Source organism: Triturus cristatus, chromosome 1_2, assembly GCF_964204655.1.
Source record: "Triturus cristatus chromosome 1_2, aTriCri1.1, whole genome shotgun sequence".
Classification (NCBI taxonomy): Eukaryota; Metazoa; Chordata; class Amphibia; order Caudata; family Salamandridae; genus Triturus; species Triturus cristatus.
Window position 1 is genome coordinate 1163792850 of NC_140580.1, and position 25216 is coordinate 1163818065.

General features: G+C 50.7%; 1 protein-coding gene across 3 annotated transcripts in view; it reads right to left on the minus strand.

Annotated features, from left to right (window-relative positions):
* The window catches only part of GPR107 (G protein-coupled receptor 107), a 254849-nt gene that overhangs the window by 123109 nt on the left and 106524 nt on the right, over positions 1 to 25216 (minus strand). For all 3 annotated transcript variants that reach the window (XR_014965462.1, XM_085613975.1, XM_085613973.1), the window contains exons 13-14: positions 24824 to 24954; positions 7449 to 7492 (exon numbers count right to left, since the gene is read on the minus strand). Coding sequence is in view for 2 of the 3 variants with exons in the window: in XM_085613975.1 (XP_085470101.1) it covers positions 7449 to 7492; positions 24824 to 24954 (175 nt within the window). In the remaining variant the exon portion in view is untranslated. The remainder of the gene's footprint in view (positions 1 to 7448; positions 7493 to 24823; positions 24955 to 25216) is intronic.

Genomic DNA, 25216 nt, shown 5'->3' on the forward strand with positions numbered 1-25216 from the left:
GAGGAACAGGCCTAGGAGGAGGAGGAGGAAGAAGAAGAAGAAGAACAGGCCTAGGAGGAGGAGGAGGAGGAAGAAGAAGAAGAGGAACAGGCCTAGGAGGAGGAGGAGGAGGAACAGGCCGAGGAGGAGGAGGAGGAGGAGGAACAGGCCGAGGAGGAGGAGGAGGAGGAGGAGGAACAGGCCGAGGAGGAGGAGGAGGAGGAGGAGGAGGAACAGGCCTAGGAGGAGGAGGAGGAGGAACAGGCCTAGGAGGAGGAGGAGAGGAGGAGGAACAGGCCTAGGAGGAGGAGGAGGAGGAGGAACAGGCCTAGGAGGAGGAGGAGGAGGAGGAACAGGCCTAGGAGGAGGAGGAGGAGGAGGAGGAGGAGGAACAGGCCTAGGAGGAACAGGCCTAGGAGGAGGAGGAGGAGGAGGAGGAGGAACAGGCCGAGGAGGAGGAACAGGCCGAGGAGGAGGAGGAGGAACAGGCCGAGGAGGAGGAGGAGGAACAGGCCGAGGAGGAGGAGGAGGAACAGGCCTAGGAGGAGGAGGAGGAACAGGCCTAGGAGGAGGAGGAGGAGGAGGAACAGGCGGAGGAGGAGGAGGAGGAGGAACAGGCCTAGGAGGAGGAGGAGGAGGAGGAACAGGCCTAGGAGGAGGAGGAGGAACAGGCCTAGGAGGAGGAGGAGGAGGAGGAGGAGGGAGGAGGAACAGGCCTAGGAGGAGGAGGAGGAGGAGGAGGAGGAACAGGCCTAGGAGGAGGAGGAACAGGCCTAGGAGGAGGAGGAGGAACAGGCCTAGGAGGAGGAGGCGGAGGAGGAGGCCTAGGAGGAGGAGGAGGAGGAGGAGGAACAGGCCTAGGAGGAGGAGGCGGAGGAACAGGCCTAGGAGGAGGAGGAACAGGCCTAGGAGGAGGAGGCGGAGGAACAGGCCTAGGAGGAGGAGGAACAGGCCTAGGAGGAGGAGGCGGAGGAACAGGCCTAGGAGGCGGAGGAGGAGGAGGCGGAGGAACAGGCCTAGGAGGCGGAGGAGGCCTAGGAGGAGGAGGCGGAGGAACAGGCCTAGGAGGCGGAGGAGGCCTAGGAGGAGGAGGCCTAGGAGGAGGAGGCCTAGGAGGAGGAGGAGGAGGCCTAGGAGGAGGAGGAGGCCTAGGAGGAGGCAGAGGAGGAGGCCTAGGAGGAGGCCTAGGAGGAGGCAGAGGAGGAGGCAGAGGAGGAGGCCTAGGAGGAGGCAGAGGAGGAGGCCTAGGAGGAGGAGGAGGCCTAGGAGGAGGCCTAGGAGGAGGCCTAGGAGGAGGCCTAGGAGGAGGCCTAGGAGGAGGCAGAGGAGGAGGCCTAGGAGGAGGCCTAGGAGGAGGAGGAGGCAGAGGAGGAGGCCTAGGAGGAGGAGGAGGCAGAGGAGGAGGCCTAGGAGGAGGAGGAGGCAGAGGAGGAGGCGGAGGAGGAGGCCTAGGAGGAGGAGGAGGAGGCGGCCTAGGAGGAGGAGGAGGAGGCCTAGGAGGAGGAGGAGGCCTAGGAGGAGGAGGAGGCCTAGGAGGAGGAGGAGGCCTAGGAGGAGGAGGAGGCCTAGGAGGAGGAGGAGGAGGCCTAGGAGGAGGAGGAGGAGGCCTAGGAGGAGGAGGAGGAGGCCTAGGAGGAGGAGGCCTAGGAGGAGGAGGCCTAGGAGGAGGAGGCCTAGGAGGAGGAGGCCTAGGAGGAGGAGGCCTAGGAGGTGGAGGAAGAAGAAGAGGAACAGGCCTAGGAGGAGGAGGAGGAGGAACAGGCCTAGGAGGAGGAGGAGGAGGAGGAGGAACAGGCCGAGGAGGAGGAGGAGGAACAGGAGGAGGAGGAACAGGCCGAGGAGGAGGAGGAGGAACAGGCCTAGGAGGAGGAGGAGGAACAGGCCGAGGAGGAGGAGGAGGAACAGGCCGAGGAGGAGGAGGCCGAGGAGGAGGAGGCCTAGGAGGAGGAGGCGGCAGCGGAGGAGGAGGCATCCGAATGGGTGTTAAATAAATGCACTCCGTCAAGGGGCAGGTCAACGAGATGCTCCCTCATATTCTCAGGGAAAACGCTATCCCTCAGCCAAGCATGGCGACGGAGAGCCACTGATCGCCATTATGCGGCCGAGAGCATTAGAAACATCCAGGGCCGAACGAAGAATTAACGCGGCCAGCCCCTGGCCATCCATCACATGGCGGCGCAGATCAGCATCAACATCTTCCGGAGAGGCAGAAGACACAAGGGACTCCACGGAATTCCACAAGCTGGAAGTAGCCCTGGCCAACACACAAAGCGTGTTGAGTGCCCGCAAAGCAGCACTAGAAGAAGCGAAGAGGTTCCGCCCCCAGGAATCTAACCATCGGGCCTCCCGTGACGGAGGATACAACACCAAAGATAAAGAAGGAAAAGCAGTCTGCAGAAGAGGGCTCCGAGTAGAAGGGTGGAAAGAAAGGCAGACTGGGTTGTGCGGAGCAGGACGGTAGCGGAGCGACTGAGGCACCGGATCCCCCGTGGCAGGACGCCCCCAGAAGAGAATTATGGAGGGAAAAAGCAGCTCCCGTCCACCAGAGCCCTGATGGAGAACCTCCAGAAAATGGTCCATAGGAAATGGAGTGGCAGGGTCTCCCATGTGCAAAATGCCAGCAGCTGTGGAAATGGCACGGGCAAAGGCTACACACGCCTCCGTAGGGCGTCGTGGGGGGGGGGGGGGGGGGGGGGAGCAATTCCTCCATGGGCAACTGCTGTAAACTAAGCCTGCCTTCCCAGACTCCAGCTGGAGGAGGAAATGGCCATCCCCGGAACGGTGAAGATTGACAGACAAGTGGGGACCGAGGTACCTCTGAGGAAGGCTGTGATCGCGGGGACGGCGAGGAGCCCTCCTTGGCAGACGCCGGGGAAAAAGCCACAACGCAGCGGCCCGTCTCCGGGGAAGAAGTTGACGAACCTCTGGAGAGGAGGGGGCCTCTAGAGAAGAGTCGACGACCCGACGCCGGCACAGCGCTGTGGAGTCCGCCACAGGCGCCGGCGTGAGGTCGACCGGCGCCGGAGGGAACGCCAGGACGACCTCGTCCACCACTTGCACCCCAGGAGAATGGAGCGGGCCGGCTCCGGGGCGGCGACAGAACGGCACCGAAAAGGCACCGACTCAACCTCCGACGAAGCACCCGCCTGCGTGGAGAGACGAGAGGGATCCGGGGACGCGCCCCGGCCCCTATCCAGCACCCGCGGCGCCGCCAGGGTCGACAGCCGTCGGCACCTGAGCGGCGTTAGCTCAGCTTCTAGCAAGGCCACCGCCTGCCCAGAAGACCGAGGACAACTCGGGGCAAGCCGTGAGTCCCGATGACCTCCTGCGACACCACAGGGACCCCCTCTGGGTTTGCGACGAGGCAGAGGCGCCGTGGGCCGAAGAGGGGAACCCTGTAGGGCCTCACCCCGACACCACACCTCCAGAACCTGAAGCCGAACCAGTCGGCGCCAGAGCCGCCGCAGAAGGCCCCGCACGTGGCAAGTGATCCGCGGGCGTCCCAGGAGGAGGAGGGGACGAGGAAGCCTGCAGAAACGCAGCATAGGCCTCCATTTGGGTCCTAGTCACGGCGGGTAGGGTGGCGACGAATGAGGCCGCATGTCCCACGGAGAACCCGCGCCCTCCTCAGAGCGACGCCCTGGGGGCCTCGGTGACGGGCGATGCCGAAATCGGTGGAATCATGGTGCTCGCCCAAACACCACATACAAATAGGATGAGGGTCCGTCACCGACATCTGACGCACTCAAGAGTAGCATGCTTTAAAGCCCGAAGGCATTTGCACACTGACGAAGGTAAAAATATAAGTTGAAGGGTTAGTACCCACATTTTTATTCTTTAGAGGAATGTGGTAATACTCCAGCAGGCCCATTTGTCTTTTAACCGGCAATTTGGCATGCATATGCCCAGTGTCTAGATTTATTACCAGTTCTTTCTGTTTCGGATCCGAAGGTGGAACGTCGGACCGAGGCTCTTGACGAAGTTTTTTCTTTCGTCGGCTTTTTCGGGGTTTACATTTTTGGTTCCGAAGTCTTCGGCTCCAAAGATTTACTCTTTGATAATGGTGGCATGGTCACCACAACATGCTTCGGTGCCAAAAGTTTCGGGTCTGTGACGGTATGGGGTCGACTCGAGCCCGAACCGGAAGGTTTTTCTTTGTGCTTCGGCACCGGGCTCGAGGGCAAGGGACTTGAAACCTTTTTTCGGTGCTGACCTTGACCCTAGGGCAGAGGAGGGACCGGAGCCTTTTTGGGTAACAAATTGTAGGGGAAGGAAGTCTCAGCACTCACGATACTATGACCCGGTGTTACTTGGTCTTCTGTGTTAGAGACGGCTTCAGAGACTGAGATTTCCTCTACTTCGGCTTCCTGTGCGTGGGATTCCTCGTGGTCGGAGTCCTCTCCAAAGAGATCCAGTGCGTAGCCATTTTGTTGATGCATTTTGTGACATCGAGCCAGAAGGTCACGAAGAGTCTTTTTCGATCGAAAAAATTGGCATGCGTTGTAGTGTTTTTCGACGTGTTCCGGGGATAGACAGAAGTTCCACACTTAGTGCAAGTCAGTGCGCGGAAACTTATCGTGACACCTAGGACAGAGCTTGAATGGAGTCAGTTCCAGAGACTGCTGGCGAGCCAGGGGCGGGCAAGCCCAACGGCCCTCCACGAGTCTTCCGATCGAAGGTCTTTGCCGAAACGATACACGGAGAATGGGAAACGCAATCGAGAAACAATACCGTCGAGGGTAGTGGATTGCACGTTGAAGGGAACCAGAGAAACAGTGCCGAACCGGAGCGCAGCAATGCAAATCCGAACCCGATGGCAGAAAAAAACAATCTAACAATAGAGTCGATGCCCATGCGCACTATCACCGAAAGGAAGAGTCACCTACCTCGTGACTGGAAAAGACTTCTTCGGACAAAAAGAAAGTGCAAACATCCGGACCCAATACTAGATTGCGGGCTATGAACAGCAGGAGATCTATAGCTCACATGCCTCGAGCATATATTTCCTTTGAAAGGAATGCCCAGAATCTAGCACGTGGGCAGGAATATTCAGTGCTTATATTGAACAATCATTCAGCATTTGTATAGAACAGCACGGTCACCCCCAGGGGTGCCTGGGCGTGCAACGTCAGAATCCAGGTCAGAAACTAGCAGAAACAGGCAAAATACAGGTCAGAAACAAGAGAAGAGGTCAAATAAAGGGCTGAAGCGAAGAAGAGGGCAAGATAACGGTCAGAATGAGCAGAAAGAGGCAAAAGAGGGCAGGAGCAAGCAGAGAAAAGGCAGAAAAAAAAGCAGAGGTGGTACAAAACCGAAGGCAGCCAAGGGTAGCGGACTGCAGGCAAGCTCGACAGGAGGACCATTGCAGTGGAAGCTGGCACGAGGACCTGCTCCCAACAATTAAGATCCCTTAAAGGAGAATTGGTCTGTTTTCCTTGCTCTCCTCACATATAAGTGTGTGTAGTACTTTTTCCAGCAAGTATCTTTTGCTCATAAAAAAAAGCAGGTAGATGAACAGACTGACCTAAAATGTGACAATACTTGAGGAATAAAGTGTGGGTTGGTTCTCATTATAATCTTCTCTCTAGATCTGTACACTATAGTCTTTGAATGCTCAGTGTGTGGACTTCACTCACTTTATGCAGGAATGATATCAAATTTAATGTGAGATGTTTTAGGTTAGCCTTATGCGATGGTTCATAGTGGTAGCGGTGATCTCAATGGGATGTATTCTCTTAGGTGATTACACAAATATTTCCATTACCGAGGCTGTAAGAAGTTTATCTACTTTTCTATTCTAGTGTAAACCACTACGGTCGACGTGCTCTTTTAGAGCTGTATGTGACAGTGTTAACTTATTACATTAACAAAGACAGCTTCATTTGTTAACTTCCCATGCATTTGCTCTTGCACACCACAAAATACACAGCTTCCAAACAGCAGCATAAAACTTACAAGAGGGTGGTTTTCTTGCATGCATTCTACAGGCATTTATAGGCCCCCAAATTCTACGTTTCAGGAGCCATGCCACTGGGTTGAGGCTGGCCAGATCCGGGTGACAGACTCGTCCCCCTTAGTAGATCTGGTTGGTTTTAATATCTTTACGACTTAGTTTGGCACTAAAATGAATAAGTCAGAGTACCATGCTTGACATGCCCACTGCAGGGCTATTGGACTCCTTGTTTTTTTTGAGTGTGTGTACTTTTGTGGCTCCCATGTGATATTAGTGCCATTCGGGGAAAACGTTTTGCAAACATTACGCACCAGTTTTTCAACAGTGCTTACTGGATAATTGGATGCAAGGTTGAATCATTTCTTGTGTTCCGTTGTTGCAAACAGTTATTTCAGGTGTTCCCCATGCTTCGAAAATCAATTCTAGTACCTCTTGAGACACCCCTTTTTGTCTGCTTTGCCAATAGGCTCCAATGTTTTGCTCTCCTGGAACGTGTACGGCTACAATCCCTATCTGTTCGCTGTTCACCCATGTCAATATTACCGCAACTAGTTTCGAGGGGAATTAGGGTTTTGTTCCTAGGTTTTGCACGATTGAAAATTGTTGTGGTGTTGTCAGTTTTAGTTTTTACTGTTTTCTGCGATACGTGTGAGTGAAAAGATTTCAGAGCTAGAAACCGTCTTTAATTTTAGAAGTTTTATTCACCGATTTTAAATGTGCACACCACACCCTATGTGATGCATCTGTGCATACTATGACGGAGGGGGATTGCTTTTACAGATTGTCACACTTTCAACTTGTTCTCTTATGATCACCAGTCCAGTTCTTTCTGCAATTTGCTTGTAGCAACCACTAGATTGTCTCAGTCCTCTGTGGACTGCGACCACTGATCCGAGAGTCATTCCTGTGTTGATCTCACATGCAATCTTGCAAACGTATCATGATGCCATCATGTCCAACATCCTAAGGACCATCCCCACCATCAGACAGTGCATCTACTCCTGTAATATCAGCAATCTTTTCAGTATAGGGAAAGTCATTGCCACAAGTGTCCATCCATCCTATTCTGCTCCTAGACTTATTGTTTTTTCCTGGACAAGACAGGGTGGGGGATGTCTTCATATGGATGGTCAACCCCAAGGTGTAAATGAACATGTTCATGCCTCTTAATATGCCAGCAGTGTAAGTATGGGAAAACATGAATCATTTGACACTTCAAGTGAAACTGCTAATCTAACACTCTGGGTGCCGGTTTTATCACAAAAGTAGACACTCTAAATTGGTAATGTTTGTCCCATCACAAACTTTAGTTATGTGCAAAATTCCTCGTTCATTAGGATATGGAATTAGACATCTTTGAGGTGTACTATAGTTACGAGATCTTGCTCAAATGTACAGATCCCTTTTTGTAGCGCTGCCAACCTGAATTTTATAGCCCTGACAAAATGAATTGAAAGGCTATACATGCTGCAAAAATACCTATGGTGGACTCTTAGCAGCACATCGAGTGACTTACCTTTTCCATCTGTTGCTGATGCCTCCTGCAAGTGCCGTATGGACCTACAGAGACGAGAATGCAATCGAGTCAAAGAACATGGAAACCCCCCCTGACATACTGCACAGAGCAAAGAACAGGTAAATCGTTGCTAGACCATGAAGTAGCTCTACTATCCATTCTATTAGAAATACTGTTCAATGGAAGTCTGGGTAAGTACAGATACAGATGTAGTTCAACTAAAACATTGGAAAAACAGTACAGTTTTGAGTGAACCAACACAACGCTGTCAGGTTACAAGAAACCAGTCCAAAGACAAGAAACAACAAACTACTGCAAAAGTCCATCCGACTGGCAGCAAAGCTAACTCCTTGCAATCCATAATCCATCCCTTTAACAAACCTCTGGCGTCCCCAAAAGCAGCCCAACCTAATGCTACCTAGAGCCCACCGACCCAACAACACACCACTCTCCCGGCACAATGCTATCTGCAGCTCAATCAACGGATGTGTTGCAAGGAAACATATATGTTCATCTTGTGTGGAGATAAGAGGCATATGGGGAGTTTGCTATTAGGAAATCCTATCATAGACCTATGGTTGCAGTACAGTGAAAACCTAGTACTGGGAATTGTGAATAATGTTCATTTCAAGAATTGAATAAGTGAGTATGTTAGTCTTGAATCAGATTTTCTGTCCATGCACAGTGGTTGATGCTATAACAACAAGTCTTAGATACGGGTATACCATGCAACAACATCACAGGTTTTAGGGGTTCAAGACAGGTATCGGTTTGAAAAATTCTCTTTAACCTTAAGCTTTTCATGTTTAAGACTGGATAGGTAGACATTCGGACTACTCTGGTTTCAAACAGGTTTTGGAATAGTTCTGCTAAAACTTAGTCATTCTTGGGAAGCAGGCATTGGAGCATTGAATTAGAAAGATGACTTAACTGGTGTTATTTCAACTAGACTTACGGGTATTGGCAACAAATCTTGGTAAGGACACAAAGGCTTCGGTGTAGATGGCATCAACCGTTACAAGTACGACATCGGGGTTCGAGATGAGCATGGATATAATCTGGTGTGGATAGCTCTGTGTTATAATATGAGGTTTTCATTTTTATTTTTTTAATGACACATTGAGAAGTTGATATTAAGTATTTTAGGATTGAGCTTTATGACTGTGTACCCAGATTTAGGTAATACCTAGTAACAAAAATAGGGAAATCTGAGTCTTTTTGGTGGCTTTTTCACGTACTATTGGGTAGTCCATACCTGCATTATACAATTAAGCTTTTGGGAATATCCATTTAAAATTGCTGCGTTTTTGGGGGCGGGTGAATGCACAGGAAATGATGTAATTGAAATAGAGTATTTAAGCACAATGATGACGTGCAGGTACTGTTTGGTTTCTTGGAATACGATGTTGACAGTAAACTCCATACAGGTAAGAACATGAATGCAAAGGAGTGATTTTGGTAGGAACCGGACAGTGATTGTCGAGAGAACTTATTCTTATTGAATTGTTTGCTACAGATTGAATGGAAATCCAGATTTAGATGAAAGTTTCCAGTGTTGTACATGTGCTTGGGACTTGTCTAGTGCGATATCTTATGCTATTTGGGTGATATAAATTACGGTCACAAATTTGGAGGGGGTGGGGGGTGACTAAGGTCATGAAGGTGCAGTACCTGTGCTCCTGAGGCTGAGATCAATACACAGATGGGGTTCACTGTTCCTGGAAAGGAAAAAGAAGGAGTGTCTAGGTAGTAGGCAGGACATGAGGGACAGTCAAGACTGTTTCGTGATGCCCTTACACATCCCAAGGGATGTCATGCTTCATCATCATCGGGCGGTTGCTCCTGTTGGGTGTTCCGCCTACACACAAATCAAAATGGTTTAAATGGGGAGATTCCTGGGTCAGACTGTAGATATACTTTCTCTGACCCGCATTTTGAATTCATAAAGAACCCACATGATCAGCTGCCTACCACGGACGTCTATCCACCACATGGGGACTGGATCTACATAAAAAACAAGGACAGGACCATGCACAACCTGATAAGTCATCCACACTAGGACTAAATCATGTGAATATTTGCCCACCACACACATCTATCTTGCAGGCACTGGGGGGCGTGGCTACAGCGCGAGACGAGATGGCTGCCTCTTGAGGGAGCTTCGTTTGCCAGGCTACAATATCCGGAAAATACCACCGACCTAAGTCACCGGCGCCGCTAAAAACATTATAAAGTGTCTGGAATTGCCCAGGGCACACTCGGTGCCGCTTTTGTTTATATCTGCTGGCTGGAACTCAGTGAAATCAGAGCTGATGCAGTGCACCGGCCGGTGAGAAAATGGCGGCTGTCCAGGAGCGCAGAGTGAGAGATTTGCTCTGGGGAGCTGGGGGTGTGCGGCGCGGAGCCCCGGGGTGCCGGGCTGCCTGCTCCTGGAATGGCGGGCAGAGCTTGAATCACCGACTACGACCGGGTGCGCACCCCGACGGAGGAGCTGAAGACATCGGGAGCCGCCAGGCTCGCCTGCAGAGGAGCATAGTGGAGAGCCGGCCCTGTAGCTGCGAAGCTGTATATACCTCCCGTAGGACTGGACGAGGAAGCGATGCCGTCCGGTGATCTGTCCACCTGAGAGCCCAGAGGGAATGCACTGAGTGGGTAGGGGCTTCTTGCTGTGTCGGGCGTGGGGGGACTGGCACGCCTGGGCACCCTTGTGAACCTTCACAGGTGGGGTCCAGGCACACTGGAGCGGGCTGGCCGGTCCAGGCGTGGTGTAGAAGCCGCGCCTACTGCCTTCACTGTGGGGTCACTGGCCTGGCTGCACGCCCGCGGGTGCGGAGATACTGGCGGTTTGACCTGGTGCACAGCCTAGCCTGTTTTTGGTGGCCTGGGATGCCTAGAGTCCTGCTGGTGCCTCTGGCCAGCAGGGTAGACTGGTGCTGGGCTCTGTGGGCGAGGTGCGAGACCAGCACGATACTGTGGGCTGCGCCCGAGGCTGTGACTGCCCATTTTGGCTGAGGGCTACTCCTGGTGAACCAAAGAGCGGACCCAAAAGCTGTGAAACACCAAACAGAGGAGAACGTGGTGACCAGTTGGTGAGTGATTAAGTGTGACCCAGTGAAGCGTAGAGTCTGGCCACCTGGAGTGGTGACTGTGAGACTGGCTGATCTGCTTGTTGACCGTGTGGCTCCAGCTGGAGGGACCACTGAGAGGTCTGCTACCACGTCAAGCACTGGAGGTCTTCCCGATAGCCTGCACGTGGCGCCCAGGGCCATCAGTGAACCATTGTGGAGTGTCTGTGGATAAGCGCACTTGAAGGTGGCTTGATCGCAGACGGCGGGGTTTTGCGTCTCCTCAGGTTGAGTGTGAGAAGAACACTGAGGGACTGGAGTAAAGTAAATCGATGCTACGCCCTGTCAATATGGGGAAACCGGATCCCAAGCAGCCGAAAATCCCATTTGAAAGTAAACGTAACACGCGCGCAACGGAGAACATGGGAGACCAGGCCGCGATGCAGAGTGCATCGGAAGCTGCTGAGAGCCCGGAGGATGACATGATAACTATCCTACTGGAATTGTGATCTGGTATGAAAACCATAGACCGTAAGATTGATGCACTCATGTCCAGTTTAGACGTGGTGAAAAAGAAGGTGGACACTCACGAACACAGACTTGACGTCCTGGAAAATAGGCTATCAGACACGCAGACAGAATAGCGGACACAGATACTGCAAAGGGAGAAAGGGCTGGAGGTCATTAAAGCTAAGAACGAGGATATAGAAGCGCGCTCCAGACGGAACAACCTTCGTATAATTGGACTGCCGGAATCCACAGCTATCTCTAAAATGGAGCCGTTCATAGATGGTCTGTTGCGGGAACTTTTTGCTCCTGTTCCGTCGGCGGTAATGATTGTAGAGATCTCTGGGTCCTCGATCCAAGCCAGGCGTACCGCCACGTCCGATAATTGCACGCCTACTAAACTATGCGGACAGAGATGCGATACTGAGGGAAGCCAGAGCCCTACAAATCATAAGGGTAATACCTTGTCATTCTTGGCAGACTATACACCTGCGATGAAGGCGGCTCGCAGAGAGTTTGTGCCCGCAAAAAAGATCCTTCAATCAGCATCGGTTCCATATGCTAGGTTATATCCTGCCAAACTGAAAATAACACGATTGTCAGGCGCATTTTTTCACAGACTCTAAGTCAGCCTTGAAATTCACGAAACATCTGCAAACCGAAGCCCCGCAATGGTGGTTCGGGGAGCCCGTCGTCATTGCCAAATCCAGAAGACTCGGATAATTAATGGGTGCATCTATATTCTTTTTGGACATGTTTGAGACTGTGATGGAGCAATATGTCATAATTAGTGCAGACTAGGCTCGATGTATGGGGCGGGAGCGATGTGTTTTCTGTATGATGTTAAGTTGTTACTATATGTTAGGCATTCCAGATAGTGACTTTGTTTATGGTTAATGGTGCACAGGTTCGTCACCCAACTACAGCCTGGCAACCTCACCAGGTGGTGGGCGTTTGCTGTCGTTCCTCCCCCCCCCAGTGGGTGTTCCCCTATTTTATAGTTTCTATGGAAGACTGGGTAGGTGGCGGGGGGAGGGAGACGGATTCGACCTAATTGGGAGGTTGGAGTGGGTGGGGGGAGGAAGAGGGATGGACTGGGAGAGGTTTTGTTTTTAGTTTTGTTTATTGTAAAATTGCTGTCTAGACTGGGAGATGGTGAATATTGTGGATTGGAAATATATAATATCACTGCTGCGTCCCTACTCTGGCCCAACCTATCTGCCAGGTTGTATAGAAATGTTTGGAGAAAAAAAAAAAAAAAAAATAAAAAAAAAAATCGATTGAGTGCGCTATAGATTATTAACTTGGAACATAAGATGGTTAAACTCCCCAAAGAAAATACGCCAGGTGTTAACTTATTTATCTCGTCATGACGTACAAGTCGCTTTGCTACAGGAAACGCACCTGACCAGCTTCACGGAACGTAGCATTGCCATCAAATGAGCCGGATATAGGCTCGCCTCATATTCATCGTATGCTAAGGGTGTGCTGATTCTGATCAGGTGAGGGATTGCATTTACTCCACTTGGGACATATGTAGATGGTGAGGGGCACTGTGCAATGGTTCAAGGGAAACTAGGTGGTATTTTGGTGTCAACTGTGACCATGCATGGACCTATTGCAGATGACAGTGAGTGAGCGTATGAGCGTATGAGCGTATGAGTGTTCGTTCTGAACACCTATCTGAACCCTGAGCTGGATAAATCTAATCCGCTGTCGAATCGGACTCCCAAGGTGGCTCAAAGTGTTCAAAGCGCTATGTTGGAATTTGGACTGTTAGATGTATGGAGAGTGCATAATGCCTTGGTGAAAGAAGGTACACATGCCACACCACTTCACAATAGCTGGTCTAGGCTTGATTATTGGCTGCTGGGTGGAGATGCGATTGAATGGGTCACAGGGTGGTTAATCTCTCGAGCACTATCAGATCACAACCCGGTACAACTAGATGTCAAGATCCCGACGGAAATACATCGCCCCTTCACGTGGCAGCTGCGGTCGGAGGCCCTACTAGACCCAGTATTGAATATGCTACTTACCAGTATGCATCTGTTCTTGGCATGTAGGGCTGCTGACATTCATATCTGTGCATAGATCGCCGCCTAGTGTTGGGTCCGGATGATTGCACGTTGTTGTCCTGGAAGAGTCTTCGAAGTATCCTGGGATAGGTGACTCCTCCCCTGGACTACAGTGCGCATGGGCATCCTCTCCATGCTCAGATTGTTTTTCGCCATTGTGGCAGTGATGGAGTAGATACAGAAAGTGATGACCATGCTTTACAGTAATTCTGAGAGCTGCAGCTGCTACAGGCGCCGGGGAGGAGGGAGGGCGATATGAATGTCAGCAGCCCTACATGCCAAGAACAGATGCATACTGGTAAGTAGCATATTCAGTTCGAGGCATGTGGGCTGCTGAATTCATATCTGTGCATAGAATATATAGCAGTGCCCTCTTATTAGCGGCGGCTACCAGTGCCAGCTGCAGCGGTCTGAAAAAGAGTTTTGAGAACAGCCTGACCTACAGCTGCCTGCTGTTTTGATTGTACATCTACACAATAGTGTTTGGTAAAGGTATGTGTAGTGGACCAGGTGGCTGCTCTACATATATCATGCAAAGGAATGTTTCCTAGGAAAGCCATGGAGGCCCCTAACTTACGTGTTGAGTGGGCTCGTGGGGGAATCGTTAAAGTGCGTTTAGCCTTTTGATAGCAAATTTGAATACATTTAACGATCCATCTGGCTATACCTGCTTTGGAGATAGCGTTACCTTTGTGGTGTGGGGCAAAGGCAATGAAAAGTTGTTTTGTTTTCCTAAAGGGTTTGGTCCTGTCGATATAATACATGGGGCCCGTTTTACATCTAGTGTATGGAGTGCCCTTTCTGCGACAGTCTGTGGGTTTTGAAAGAAAACAGGCAGTTCAATAGTTTGATTCATGTGGAACTGCGATACCACCTTGGGCATGAATTTGGGGTTGGTACGTAGTACGACCCTGTTGGCATGAACCTGTATAAATGGCTCTTGGACGGTTAGTGCCTGGAGTTCACTAACTCTTCGTAAAGAAGTTATCGCCACTAGGAAAGCTACTTTCCAGGTAAGGAATTGAATCTCGCATGAGTGTAGAGGTTCAAAGGGTGGACCCATCAGGCGTGTGAGGACCAAGTTGAGGTTCCACATTGGGGCTGGTGGGTGGCTAGGTGGAATGACTCGTTTGAGTCCTTCCAAGAATGCTTTGATGGCAGGCACTCTGAATAGAGAGAGGTGCTGCCTGGTTTGTAGATAGGTTGATATTGCGGTCAAATGGACACGTATAGAGGTGTACGCCAGATTGCATCGGTATAGGTGTAATAGGTAACAAATAATGTTTTGGATGGATGCGTCTAGCGGGTTAATGTCATAATTATTGCAATAAATGACGAACCTTTTCCATTTGGCTGCATAGCAAGCTCTGGTAGTGGGTCTCCTGGCCTCCTTAATGATGTCCATACAGTCAGGTGGCAGGTTTAGGTAGCCAAACTCTAGGACTTCAGGAGCCAGATTGCCAGGTTCAGCTGTTGCGGATCTGGGTGCTGAATCTCTCCATGGTTCTGCGTCAAATGCTCGGGTTTGACCCGCAGCCTTTGATGCGGCACCACGGAAAGTTCGAGAAAGGTGGTGTACCACGGCTGGCGTGCCCACGTTGGAGCAACCAGGACGAGTGTCAGTGAGTGTTGTCTGAGTTTGCGTGCCACCAGCGGTATCAGCAGTGCTGGTGGAAAAGCGTACGCAAATCTGCCGGACCAGTTCATCCATATCGCATTGCCCTGCGACTGCGGATGTGGGAACCTGGCGGCAAAGCTTTGGCATTTTGCGTTTTCGCTTGTGGCGAATAGGTCTCTCTCTGGATGACCCCACTGCTGGAAGTACGGTTGGAGTACTGATGGGTGTAACTCCCACTCGTGCATCTGGTGGCTGTGTCTGCTGAGCAGATCCGCCATCTGGTTGTCCTTGCCGGGGAGGTGTTCCGCCATGAGGAACATGTTCCTCTGAATGGCCCACTTCCACATGCTCTGAGCCAGATGAGACAACTGTGGAGAGTGTGTTCCTCCCTGCTTTTGTATGTAGTACATGGCGGTCATGTTGTCCGTCCGGATCAACACGACTTTGTTGCACAAGTGCACTTTGAACGCTTTCATTGCGAGGAAGATTGCCATCAATTCCAGAATGTTGATGTGCATCTTCCTTTGTTGTGTAGTCCATAGTCCCTGCACTGTGTAATTGAGTACATGAGCTCCCCATCCCTGGAGAGACGCGTCCTCTGTCAGTATTATTTGTGGAACAGGCTCCTGGAACGGTCGGCCCTTGCAAAGGTTTTGTGGATTCCACCAATGCAGAGAGTTGTATGCCCGACCGCTCACCAACACTAGGTCTTTTAACTGTCCTTGAGCCTGATTCCACTGACGTGCTAAGCACTCCTGAAGCGGGCGCATATGTAGTCTCGCGTGTGGGACTATGAAAATGCAGGAGGCCATCATGCCTATCAACTGCATGAACACTCGCGCGGGAAGGGAGTGTTGTGGTTTGAACTTGGAAATCAGCATTTGCATGCTGTTGATTCTCACTAAATTTGGCTGAGCTGTGGCCGCCAGAGTGTCTATAGTCGCACCTAGGTACTGTTGTACGTGTGCGGGCTGAAGATGGGATTTTGGGTAATTTAGTGAGAACCACAGACTGTGAAGGAGGTGAATGGTGCGGGACATGTGGCTGGCACATTGCTGGGCTGACTTCGCTTGAACGAGCCAGTCGTCCAGGTAAGGGTAGACGTGTATGTGCTGCCTCCGTAGATGTGCCGCCACAGTAGCTAGGCACTTTGTGAACACCCTGGGTGCTGTTGTCACGCCGAAGGGAAGGACTTTGAATTGGTAGTGCTGCCCCTGAACAGTGAACCTGAGGTATTTCTTGTGTGAGGGGTGAATGGGTATGTGGAAATACGCATCTTTGAGGTCCAGTGTGGCCAGGAAGTCTCCCTGCTTGAGCAGCGGGAGGACTTGCTGTAAAGTGAGCATGTGAAAATGCTCGGAAAGAATGTACTGGTTCAGGGGTCTCAGGTCTAATATAGGTCTGAGTGACCCGTCCTTTTTGGGTATTAAAAAGTACAGGGAGTACACCCCCGTACCTTGCTCGTGGACGGGTACGACCTCTATTGCGCCTTTTAGTAGCATACTTTGCACTTCCTGCTGTAAGAGCGTTAAGTGCTCTGAGGACATAGGACGGTTTTTTGGAGGTATTGTGGGTGGAGTTGAGGTTAATTCTAGGCAGTAACCGTATTTGACAATATCTTTGACCCACCTGTCCGTGGTGATGGAGTTCCACGTGGACAGGAACCTTTGTAGCCTTCCCCCGACAGGTGTTAGGTGGTCGGGAGGAAGGGAGAGTGCGTCACTGCTTGTTCTTGGGGGAGGATCTGGTGTTGCCGTAGCCGCGTCCTCTGCCCTTTGTGCTGGAGCCACGATATCCACCCCGGGTGTTTTTATCGTAGGTGCTTTGTGTGTTGCCCTTGTTGTATGTTTGCTGTGACCCCTGTCCTCTACCTGTTCCTCTATTTCCGGGGCGACGAAAGGAGCCGCTCCGAAAGGACTGCGTTTGTAGGGCCCCCATGGACTTTGCAGTGTCTGTGTCCTTTTTTATTTTCTCTAGGGTGGTGTCAACCTCCGGCCCGAATAAGTAGTCGGGGTTGACGGGTTGGTTGAGGATGTTATTTTGTACCTCAGGTTTGAATCCGGAGATTCGCAACCAGGCGTGTCGTCTCAACATGACGCTAGTGTTTATGGCTCTGGCAGCTGTATCCGCGGCATCCAGTGCACACTTGATGGATGCATTTGTGAGCAGTTGTCCCTCCCTGATGAGGATCTCTGCACCTTCTTTGAATTGGTCAGGGAGATGTTGGAGTAGTTGTTCTAATGTGTCGTAGTGCGCTCGATCGTAGCGAGCGAGGAGCGCCTGAGTATTGGCAATGCCCGGGGGAGGAGCATCACCTGTTTGCGAGTGTGCCCTCTTGCGAGCATTCACAACCACAATGGAATCCAGAGGTAACTGGCATCTAATGTAAGTAGGGTCCCCAGGCGCTGATCTGTATTTCTTGTCGATCCTGGGGTTTATTACTCTTGCCCTGGTGGGTTCCTTGAAGATGTCCTTTGCTGGTTTGAGGACACCTTTCAACATGGGCAGAGTCTTTATATTCCTTTCTGAGGATGCGAAAGTATCCATGAGAAAGTCGTCCTCGACGGTGTCAGAGTGAAGTTGCACCCCATGATTGGCCGCAGCACGTTCAATTAGAGCGTTGAACGCGGCAGTGTCCTTTGTGGGAGAAGTCTTTGCTCCATAGAGTTGTGGGTCCTGTGCATCCATAGGTGCACCTGAGTCTACAGGGTCATCCCAAGCTTGATCAGGGTCCTGTTGGCCTACAGGGTCCATCTCTCCGGGGTAGGGGACGTGGTCACCTATGTAGTCCTCCAAAACATCTGTGTCGGAGTGTGTGGGAGAGAAGGACTGTGGATCCTGGTAGGGGGAATGGAGAGGTTCGTAAAGAACTGGTTCTGAAGCCACTGGCAGCTTTCTCTTAAGCGGGATCCGGAAGGAGTCCAAAGCTGGCTCAGAAGTGATTCTCCTTTTGTGGAGCATCATCCTGCCGGTGTCGGCGTCGATGAGATGTAATGGAGACGTCTCCGCAGGAGAGCGTTCGACAGGCGTGATTGTGGTGTGGGTGACCCGTGTCCTGATTTGGAACAGTTTCGGGGCCGTGGATGGCGGCAGGCCAAAAGTAATGTTGGCCGGTGCCGAAGAGGCTGTTGGAGCTTTTATTGGCTCGGAGCCCGACGTGTCCTGGAGGACTGTTTTGTTCTTGGTGCGTTGCGCAGCAACGGGTCGCACCTGGAGCGCCATCGATTCCTTTGCGCCGACCGGTTCTGTAGAGGCGGGCGTGGACTTATTCGGCGCCGGTGAGTCGTCGAGTCGAGGGGCGGTAATGGCCGTCGACGTCTTCGATGAGTGCGCCTTTGGTGGTGCTGTCGAAGCGGTGCGAGACGCAGCAGGCAGTTTGCCCTTTGGGGTCGGAGCCGATTGTGTCGGTGCCGGGAGCCGAGTAGGTTTGGTGGCACCGAAGGTCTTTTTGCGTATGTCGACTCCGACGTCGGCCGCTGCAAGCTCGGCACCGAAGTCTCGTTTGGTGCGCTCGGTGCCGACGGGTTTTGCTGGCGTCGAAGGTGTGGTGGGCCTCGATCCGACCAGCGTCACTTTTGGTTTCGGTTTCAGTTGAACCAATACAGCTTTTGGTTTCGGTTTCGAAGAAGGGAAACCAGCCGGTTTGGGTATTAATGGCTGCCGCTGAATGTCCGAGGCCGGGCCAGAGGGCGGGGCCGAAGAACTGCGGGATAGGTCTTGGGTAAGGCCCGAAGGCGATCCCTCGACCGGAGCCATAGACTGGCGCACTGGGATATCCTCAGTCTGTACGGGTAGGCCTTGCTCGTCACCGGAGCTACTCTCTTCGGCCCCTAAGGCCTCATTGTAGTCTCCTACCTCGGTGTCGTCTTCATCTCTGCGAAAGAGGCTTTCGTCGACGTCTTCCGATCCGGAGTCATGTTCGGAAGCGGGACTGGAGGGTAGGTTCTCCACGTCTTCGACATCTTCGTTCTCGGCGCTGAAGTTGTCGGCCAAGGCCGGTGCCGCTTGCTGCGCTTCGAGTCTCGCTGCTCGTCGATTCCCTTCTTGGATCGGAATCGGGCACAGGCCATACATGTAGATTCGTCGTGATCCGGTGAAAGGCATTTGTTGCACACCGGATGGACGTCGATGTGGGGATATTTCGCATTACATACAGGACACCGCTTGAAAGGTGTCCTCGATTCCATCGTCGATGACAGGTCGATGGTCGGGTAAGATGCGAAAAAAGTTGGTTCTGGAAGTTAGTAAACTAACAAGATACTATCGATACCGATCGGTAACAGTACCGACGCGAACTAAAGGCCTTTTGGCCTAGAAAAAGTTTTTCCTAACTTGAGTCAAGATAAGCACATCCGAACCCAATGGCGGAAAAAAACAATCTGAGGATGGAGAGGATGCCCATGCGCACTGTAGTCCAGGGGAGGAGTCACCTATCCCAGGATACTTCCAAGACTCTTCCAGGACAACAACGTGCAATCATCCGGACCCAACACTAGGCGGCGATCTATGCACAGATATGAATTCAGCAGCCCACATGCCTCGAACACGAGGCTACTGTGCATGATGCGATAGAGCAATATTTTGAAATTAATAAAGGTTCCGTTGATAGCGCCTCCACTTTATGGGAGGCCTTTAAAGTGACAATCCGGGGGGTGTGCATTGGCACCACTGCTGGCATATTGAAAGACCTCAGAACTCAACTTGCACAACTTGAAACTGCGCTTCAGGACCTAGAGCGTAGTTACGCAGATGTCGCATTGGCTGACACCCTTTCCCGCATACATGAGCTCATATTGGAATAGGATACCCTTGCTGAGTCTGAGATATGGTATATATCGCGCAGACACACGGCTCGAAGGTATAGAGAAGGGGGGAGGCCAGGTCGTAACTTGGCAAACAAAATCAGGGTCCGCGAGGAACAACCTTATATTGATAAGATCACGGACCCCCACGGATCAGACTATTATGATCCACTAGATATCACTGAGCAGTTTTGTGCTTTCTATGCTCACCTCTATACCTCGGGGGGGGGGGGGGGGGGGGGGGGGGGATCCACAATAACTGAGATGGAGACCTATTTAGAGGATGTGGCATGCGCGTGGCTGTCGGATGCCCATAGGGAATACCTAAGCCAGCCAATTGATGCAGAAGATATCAAAGCCGCAATTTCGGCCCTACCTAATGCGAAGGGCCTGACGGTCTCACAGTTGAATTTTAGAAAACACATGCAGACTTGATTACCCCTTATCTACTAAAGGTATACGCCAAAGCGCATGGTTCAGGGGTGCTGCCTCCCTCGCTTCGACAAGCACTAATTATAACATTGCTCAAAAAGGATAAACCTCCTGATAGGTGTGACTCCTACAGACCGCTCTCGCTGATTAATTTAGATGCGAAGATACTTGCCAAAATAATAGCCGTTAAATTACAGCCTCTGATGCCATGCCTGATACTGCCGGACCAGTCAGGTTTCATAACTGACCAATCTACATCGCACAACTTGCGAACCATTTTCGCAATGCTCCATGTGTTGGAGCAGAGTCTATCGGCTGCAGCGGTGTTGTTGGATGCGGCTAAGGCCTTCGACTCGGTTGAGTGGAACTACATGTTCTTCAGATTACAGCGTATTGGGTTTCCCTTAATTTTTATAAAATGGATAATGCTACAGTATGCGCAGCCATCGGCTCGTGTACGGGTGGGTGGCTTGATGTCTAACCCATTTGACATTGAGCGGGGAACCCGGCAAGGTTGCCCCCTGTCCCCGCTGCTCTTCACACTAGCAGTGGAGTCACTGGCATGCGCTATAAGGCAGAGACATAGGGAAACGGCCCTGAATTTTAACTATCGCCCAGTGGCCATATCGCTGTTACGTGGACGACATGGTGTTTGTTCGGGAGCCATCTCGATATCTAGTGCAGTTGTTAAGGGAATATGTTCGATTTGGCACATTGTCGGGCTTGACTGTGAACTGGGAAAAATCCACCATCATCCCCACTAACGGAATCCACGACTCAGCCTGATGTTTAGTTCCTGTTGGCATGGTCCGTCGAACCTATTACATATCTTGGAATGTGGATCCATCGAGATCCGGATTTCGTTATACGCGAAAATTATAGCTAAGCCTGCAACAAGTTGATGTTTGGGTGACCTTGCCACTGTCTCTGGCGGACCGTATAGCACTGGTAAAGATGGTGGTCCTGCCGCAGTTTTTGTATTTATTCACAAACATTCAGATTTAGCGGTCAAGGGTTTTTTGTTTTTTTTTTACACCCTCCGCAGAACCCTACTTCGGTTGGTCTGGGGAGGCAAACATGCTCGAGTGAGCTGGTCTGTTCTTACTAGCGTTTATGATAAAGGGGGGTTTGGGGCTCCAGGCTTTTATGCCTACTATCTCAGTGCTCAGGCTCAGTATGCGTATTATTGGATAAGACCGCACGCCTTTACCCAGCATGTTGCAGTAGAAGAGGGTGACGCCTATCCAATCCCTTTGCACAGTATTCTCACTTACACAAAGCGCGGACTCCCAAAAACGGAAATTAACGCGGTAGACACAACGGTTGCTGCATGGCAGGTGATAGGGTGACTAGCACATAAGTTACCCATATACGCACCGGCAATGCACATAGAACGCCACGCTGCGCTGTCAGTGACTAACGAGGCAAGCTTGATGCGGCTTCTCAAAGAAGTAGGTCTACAACGGATGCAAGATCTATACCCGGAGGGGTCATACCACACAACAGATACCCTACACTACATAAGTAACCCCACGCTATTGTTTCGATTTGCGATGCATAGACTCAGATATGCAGTTAGAGCGCACTATGACACCTATCCACTTGAGCCTCCCAGGTTACACTCATTACAGATGGTGCTCACTACCCCCTCCAATAAGAAACTGATTTCTAGGTTATATAAACTTATATGAGAAGAGAGTGAGAGGGAGCCAGATAGAAGCTGGGTGAGATGGAATGACTGCCTGTTCTCCCAGATATCGGAGAAAGACTGGGAACATATTTGTGGTTTAACGGGCACATTTGCTATGAATGGAAACTTACGCATAATACATTTGAAATATATACATCAGGTGTACTATACACCAGCAAGATTGCATCGGTATGAGCTACGTGAATCTAGCGGTTGTGTGAGATGTGGTCAACATGATGCTGATTTCTTGCATCTCGCATGGGGATGCAGAAGGGTGGCCGAGTACTGGACCCTTGTGGTGTGGGATTTGGTGGAGATGTCGGGGCTGGTGGCTGCAGTGCACCCCACTTGTATGTCTATTGTGTTGTATTCCACATGCGAATGGGGTGACAGGCAGGTTCGTACGACTAGCGCTGCTAATGGCTAAACGCAGGGTGGCCATTACAGGGGGCGGGAAGCGCTTCCCAAACATAGAACATTGGATCAAAGATTTGGTGTACTAAAAAGAAAATTTGGAAACATTTGCAGAGGAACTACCAACAGTATCAAGGCCAAAGGATATATGGAAACCACAGAGGCAATATCTGCATAAGAGAGCAACAGCGGAAGAGCAGAGTGAACTGGACTAGTTGGGGCATAGTAAAACGCCAGGCTGGTCGGGGTTGCAGTAGGTGTCCAATGACACTGTGGTGTCCTTGTCTCCCAGTGGGACAATATGCAATTGGTCAATTGTGTCATGGGGTTTTATTTTTTGTAGTTATTACAATTTGAGGATTAGTGGTTTAGTTGTTTTTTACTGTGGGGATAACATTCATGATTATTTTTGTATGGTGATATCGTGACGTATGATTATTTTCGCTTGTTTGTATTTTTTGAAAAGCATTAACAATTATTATTATTTTTTAATCTATCTTGCAGACACTGATCTGTCTCTTATCTTTGCAATATAACCTATTCCTATTAGGATGTGTACACAGTACAATCCCTTCTCCTCCACTGTGAAAAACAGGGAGTGCTATACCTCTCCTCAGCATGACTGTGCTAGAATAATCAAACAAACTGAGCATCTTTAGATGCAGGAGTTGAACGTACATTGCGACTTTAATCGCAATACAGAGATGGATAATATTATAATGTCAATGTTCATTAGCAGTTATGACATGTACATAAGGCCCCTGGCCATCCTACACGACATAATGCCAATGTCTAGCACCTAGACAATGGGAAAGATCACAGCCAGATGGCATGGACTACTCCATAATGGCCGCCAGACATGCGCACCAAGGCACTTCTAGATTTATGTCGGCACACTGGCCGAATGCCGGTAACAAGAAGCCCTACAATATCAAGCGTCTCCACCACTCCATCAGCCACTCGGGAGAGAGGAGGAGCAGGGTAGGTGCAGCAATCAGCTTCATGTGGAAACTGTGTACAGACTTTTGATTCTCTTGACTAGAAGAAACCGAGCCAAGTTGGCACTCTGCTCCATACGGGGTTGCGCTAAGTGTTTAATAAACAAAACCTACTGGTCCTAATGGATTGGTAAGTGTATTACACGGTGAGGTCCCACAACCACACCTTATAATAAACCCCATTTACTCACACTGATGTTGTGGCCTGCCATCCCTGCAACAATCATTGGTTCTCCTTCAAACAGGAGACAGTGCACCACTAAGAGCACGCTAACAGGGTTTACAGGTGGGGCTTCAGTGGGGAAGGGGTTGAGGTGTTTGTGCATAGAGTGGCTCACCGACCAGGACCACGGGGGCAGTGGGTGTCGTGACCTCGAAACTGCTGAGCCCTTTCCTGAGCTTGAACTGACTGCAGGTAAGTGGTACCGGTGTCGAAACCTCAAGAGGAACAGCAAGGCTGATGTGGCTTGCGAGGTGAGACTGATAAGCCCAGGGAGTGTGCAGTGGCTCTGCTCTTTGAAATGGTCCCGAGCACAGTCTGTGTGTCCCGACACGGAGTCCCATCAACGAGCAGGCCCATAAGGGACGATTTGACAACTCCTGAAAAACCCATTGACCGCAGCCAGAAATGGCAGGGGATGCGGTTAAAAACCGCTTGCTTTGATGGAAACGGTGGTATCTAAGCCACAACAAACAGTGAACTGAGCTGTGTCTGAAATCAAGTGCAGCCTCGGTCGGGTCGTAGCAGTGCCATCCCGGAGTCAGAGAGCCCAATGAGCACCTTGTCCTGTGGCAGTGATTGAGTCAGAATCAGGGTTGAGGCGCTGTGGATGCTTGATTCGGCGTAGGAGCTGGGAGGAGTCCTAGTTTCGGATTCAGAAGGGACAACTGGCATGGAGGGCAATCTCGGCTCCTTGGGGCCCAAAAGCGCACCAGTGTAAGTGGTTAAGAATCTGAAGAGTTGGAGCATGGCTCTGTGGAAATCTTTTCATCTGGTTTGGTGTTGCAGACAGACCAGATATCTTGGGTTGTGGTGGGACAGGTTGGGCTCAGAGGTCATGCAACTACTGGAGACAGATCGAGAGATCTGGCGACGCCCTCGCAACTTCTCATGAGAATGGGAAAAAAAGTTGCAATAAATTGTATCAAAGAGATGAGATGTAGCTCCAGCAATGGCACCTATAGGAGTGTGCTGTTATTTCTGGAGCAGAACCGTGTCAATACAGAGACACACAGCATCGCCTACCGGCACACAGAGGTACTGTTGAAAAATGTTTTTGGTTCCAGTCTGACACCTAGGGAATATTCAAAAGGTGAGCAATCTGCAGCTAGAAGTCTCTATCGAGAGTGTCAAACACAAAGGTAATCGCTCTTCTCAGCAGCTCACTAATATTTGAGATATGAAAGTGGCAGCTCTTCTCAGCAGAGCTCAAATACTTCAAATATGAAGGTGGCAGTCTCTTCTCCACAGCACTCTAATACTTTACAAGGCATAGTAACAGCTTTTAAGCCAAGTTCCAATACTTTCAAATAGTAGAGTCACTGCTCTTCGCAGCACTGCTCTAAGCTTTTGTGTAACACCTGCATTTAATAGTAACCACACACTGCCCACCAGAGGAAGGGCATTCCACCCAGACACAGTCAATGGAAGCACCAGTCAGTGGTCCCACTCCTCACCATCTGATACGAAGAAAGATGGCTCATCACAGACACTGGAGAAACCACAGTCAGATCCACCCACTCCCACAATCGCTCGCCCCCTGGTCCTCACCATATAACGGGAAAGAGGATAGCCCCACAGCACAGCAAGTCCACCAGGAAGAGAATCTCCATCCAAAGCCCGTACTCGGTGGTGCCCTCCTCCGTCGACTCAATGATGATGTAAGCAGTGTTTGCCAGGACCTGTGGGCACAAGGAGAAGTTGAGAACTAACAAGGGCACCAAGCTGCATATGGTAGTCTTATCTACTAGAGAGGACATTTTCAAAGAGGAAGGAGAAAAACTGGGACCAGTGTGCTCTTCAACACCAACATTGCCTGCAGTGTAGGCTGGCAGCAGCATATAAAAACAGGGGTACTGTGCTTTAATACCCTATACTACACAGAATGTTGCATGTGGGGCATTCAGAGGGGAGAACTTGCAGAGAAAAGGGACTTAAGTGGAA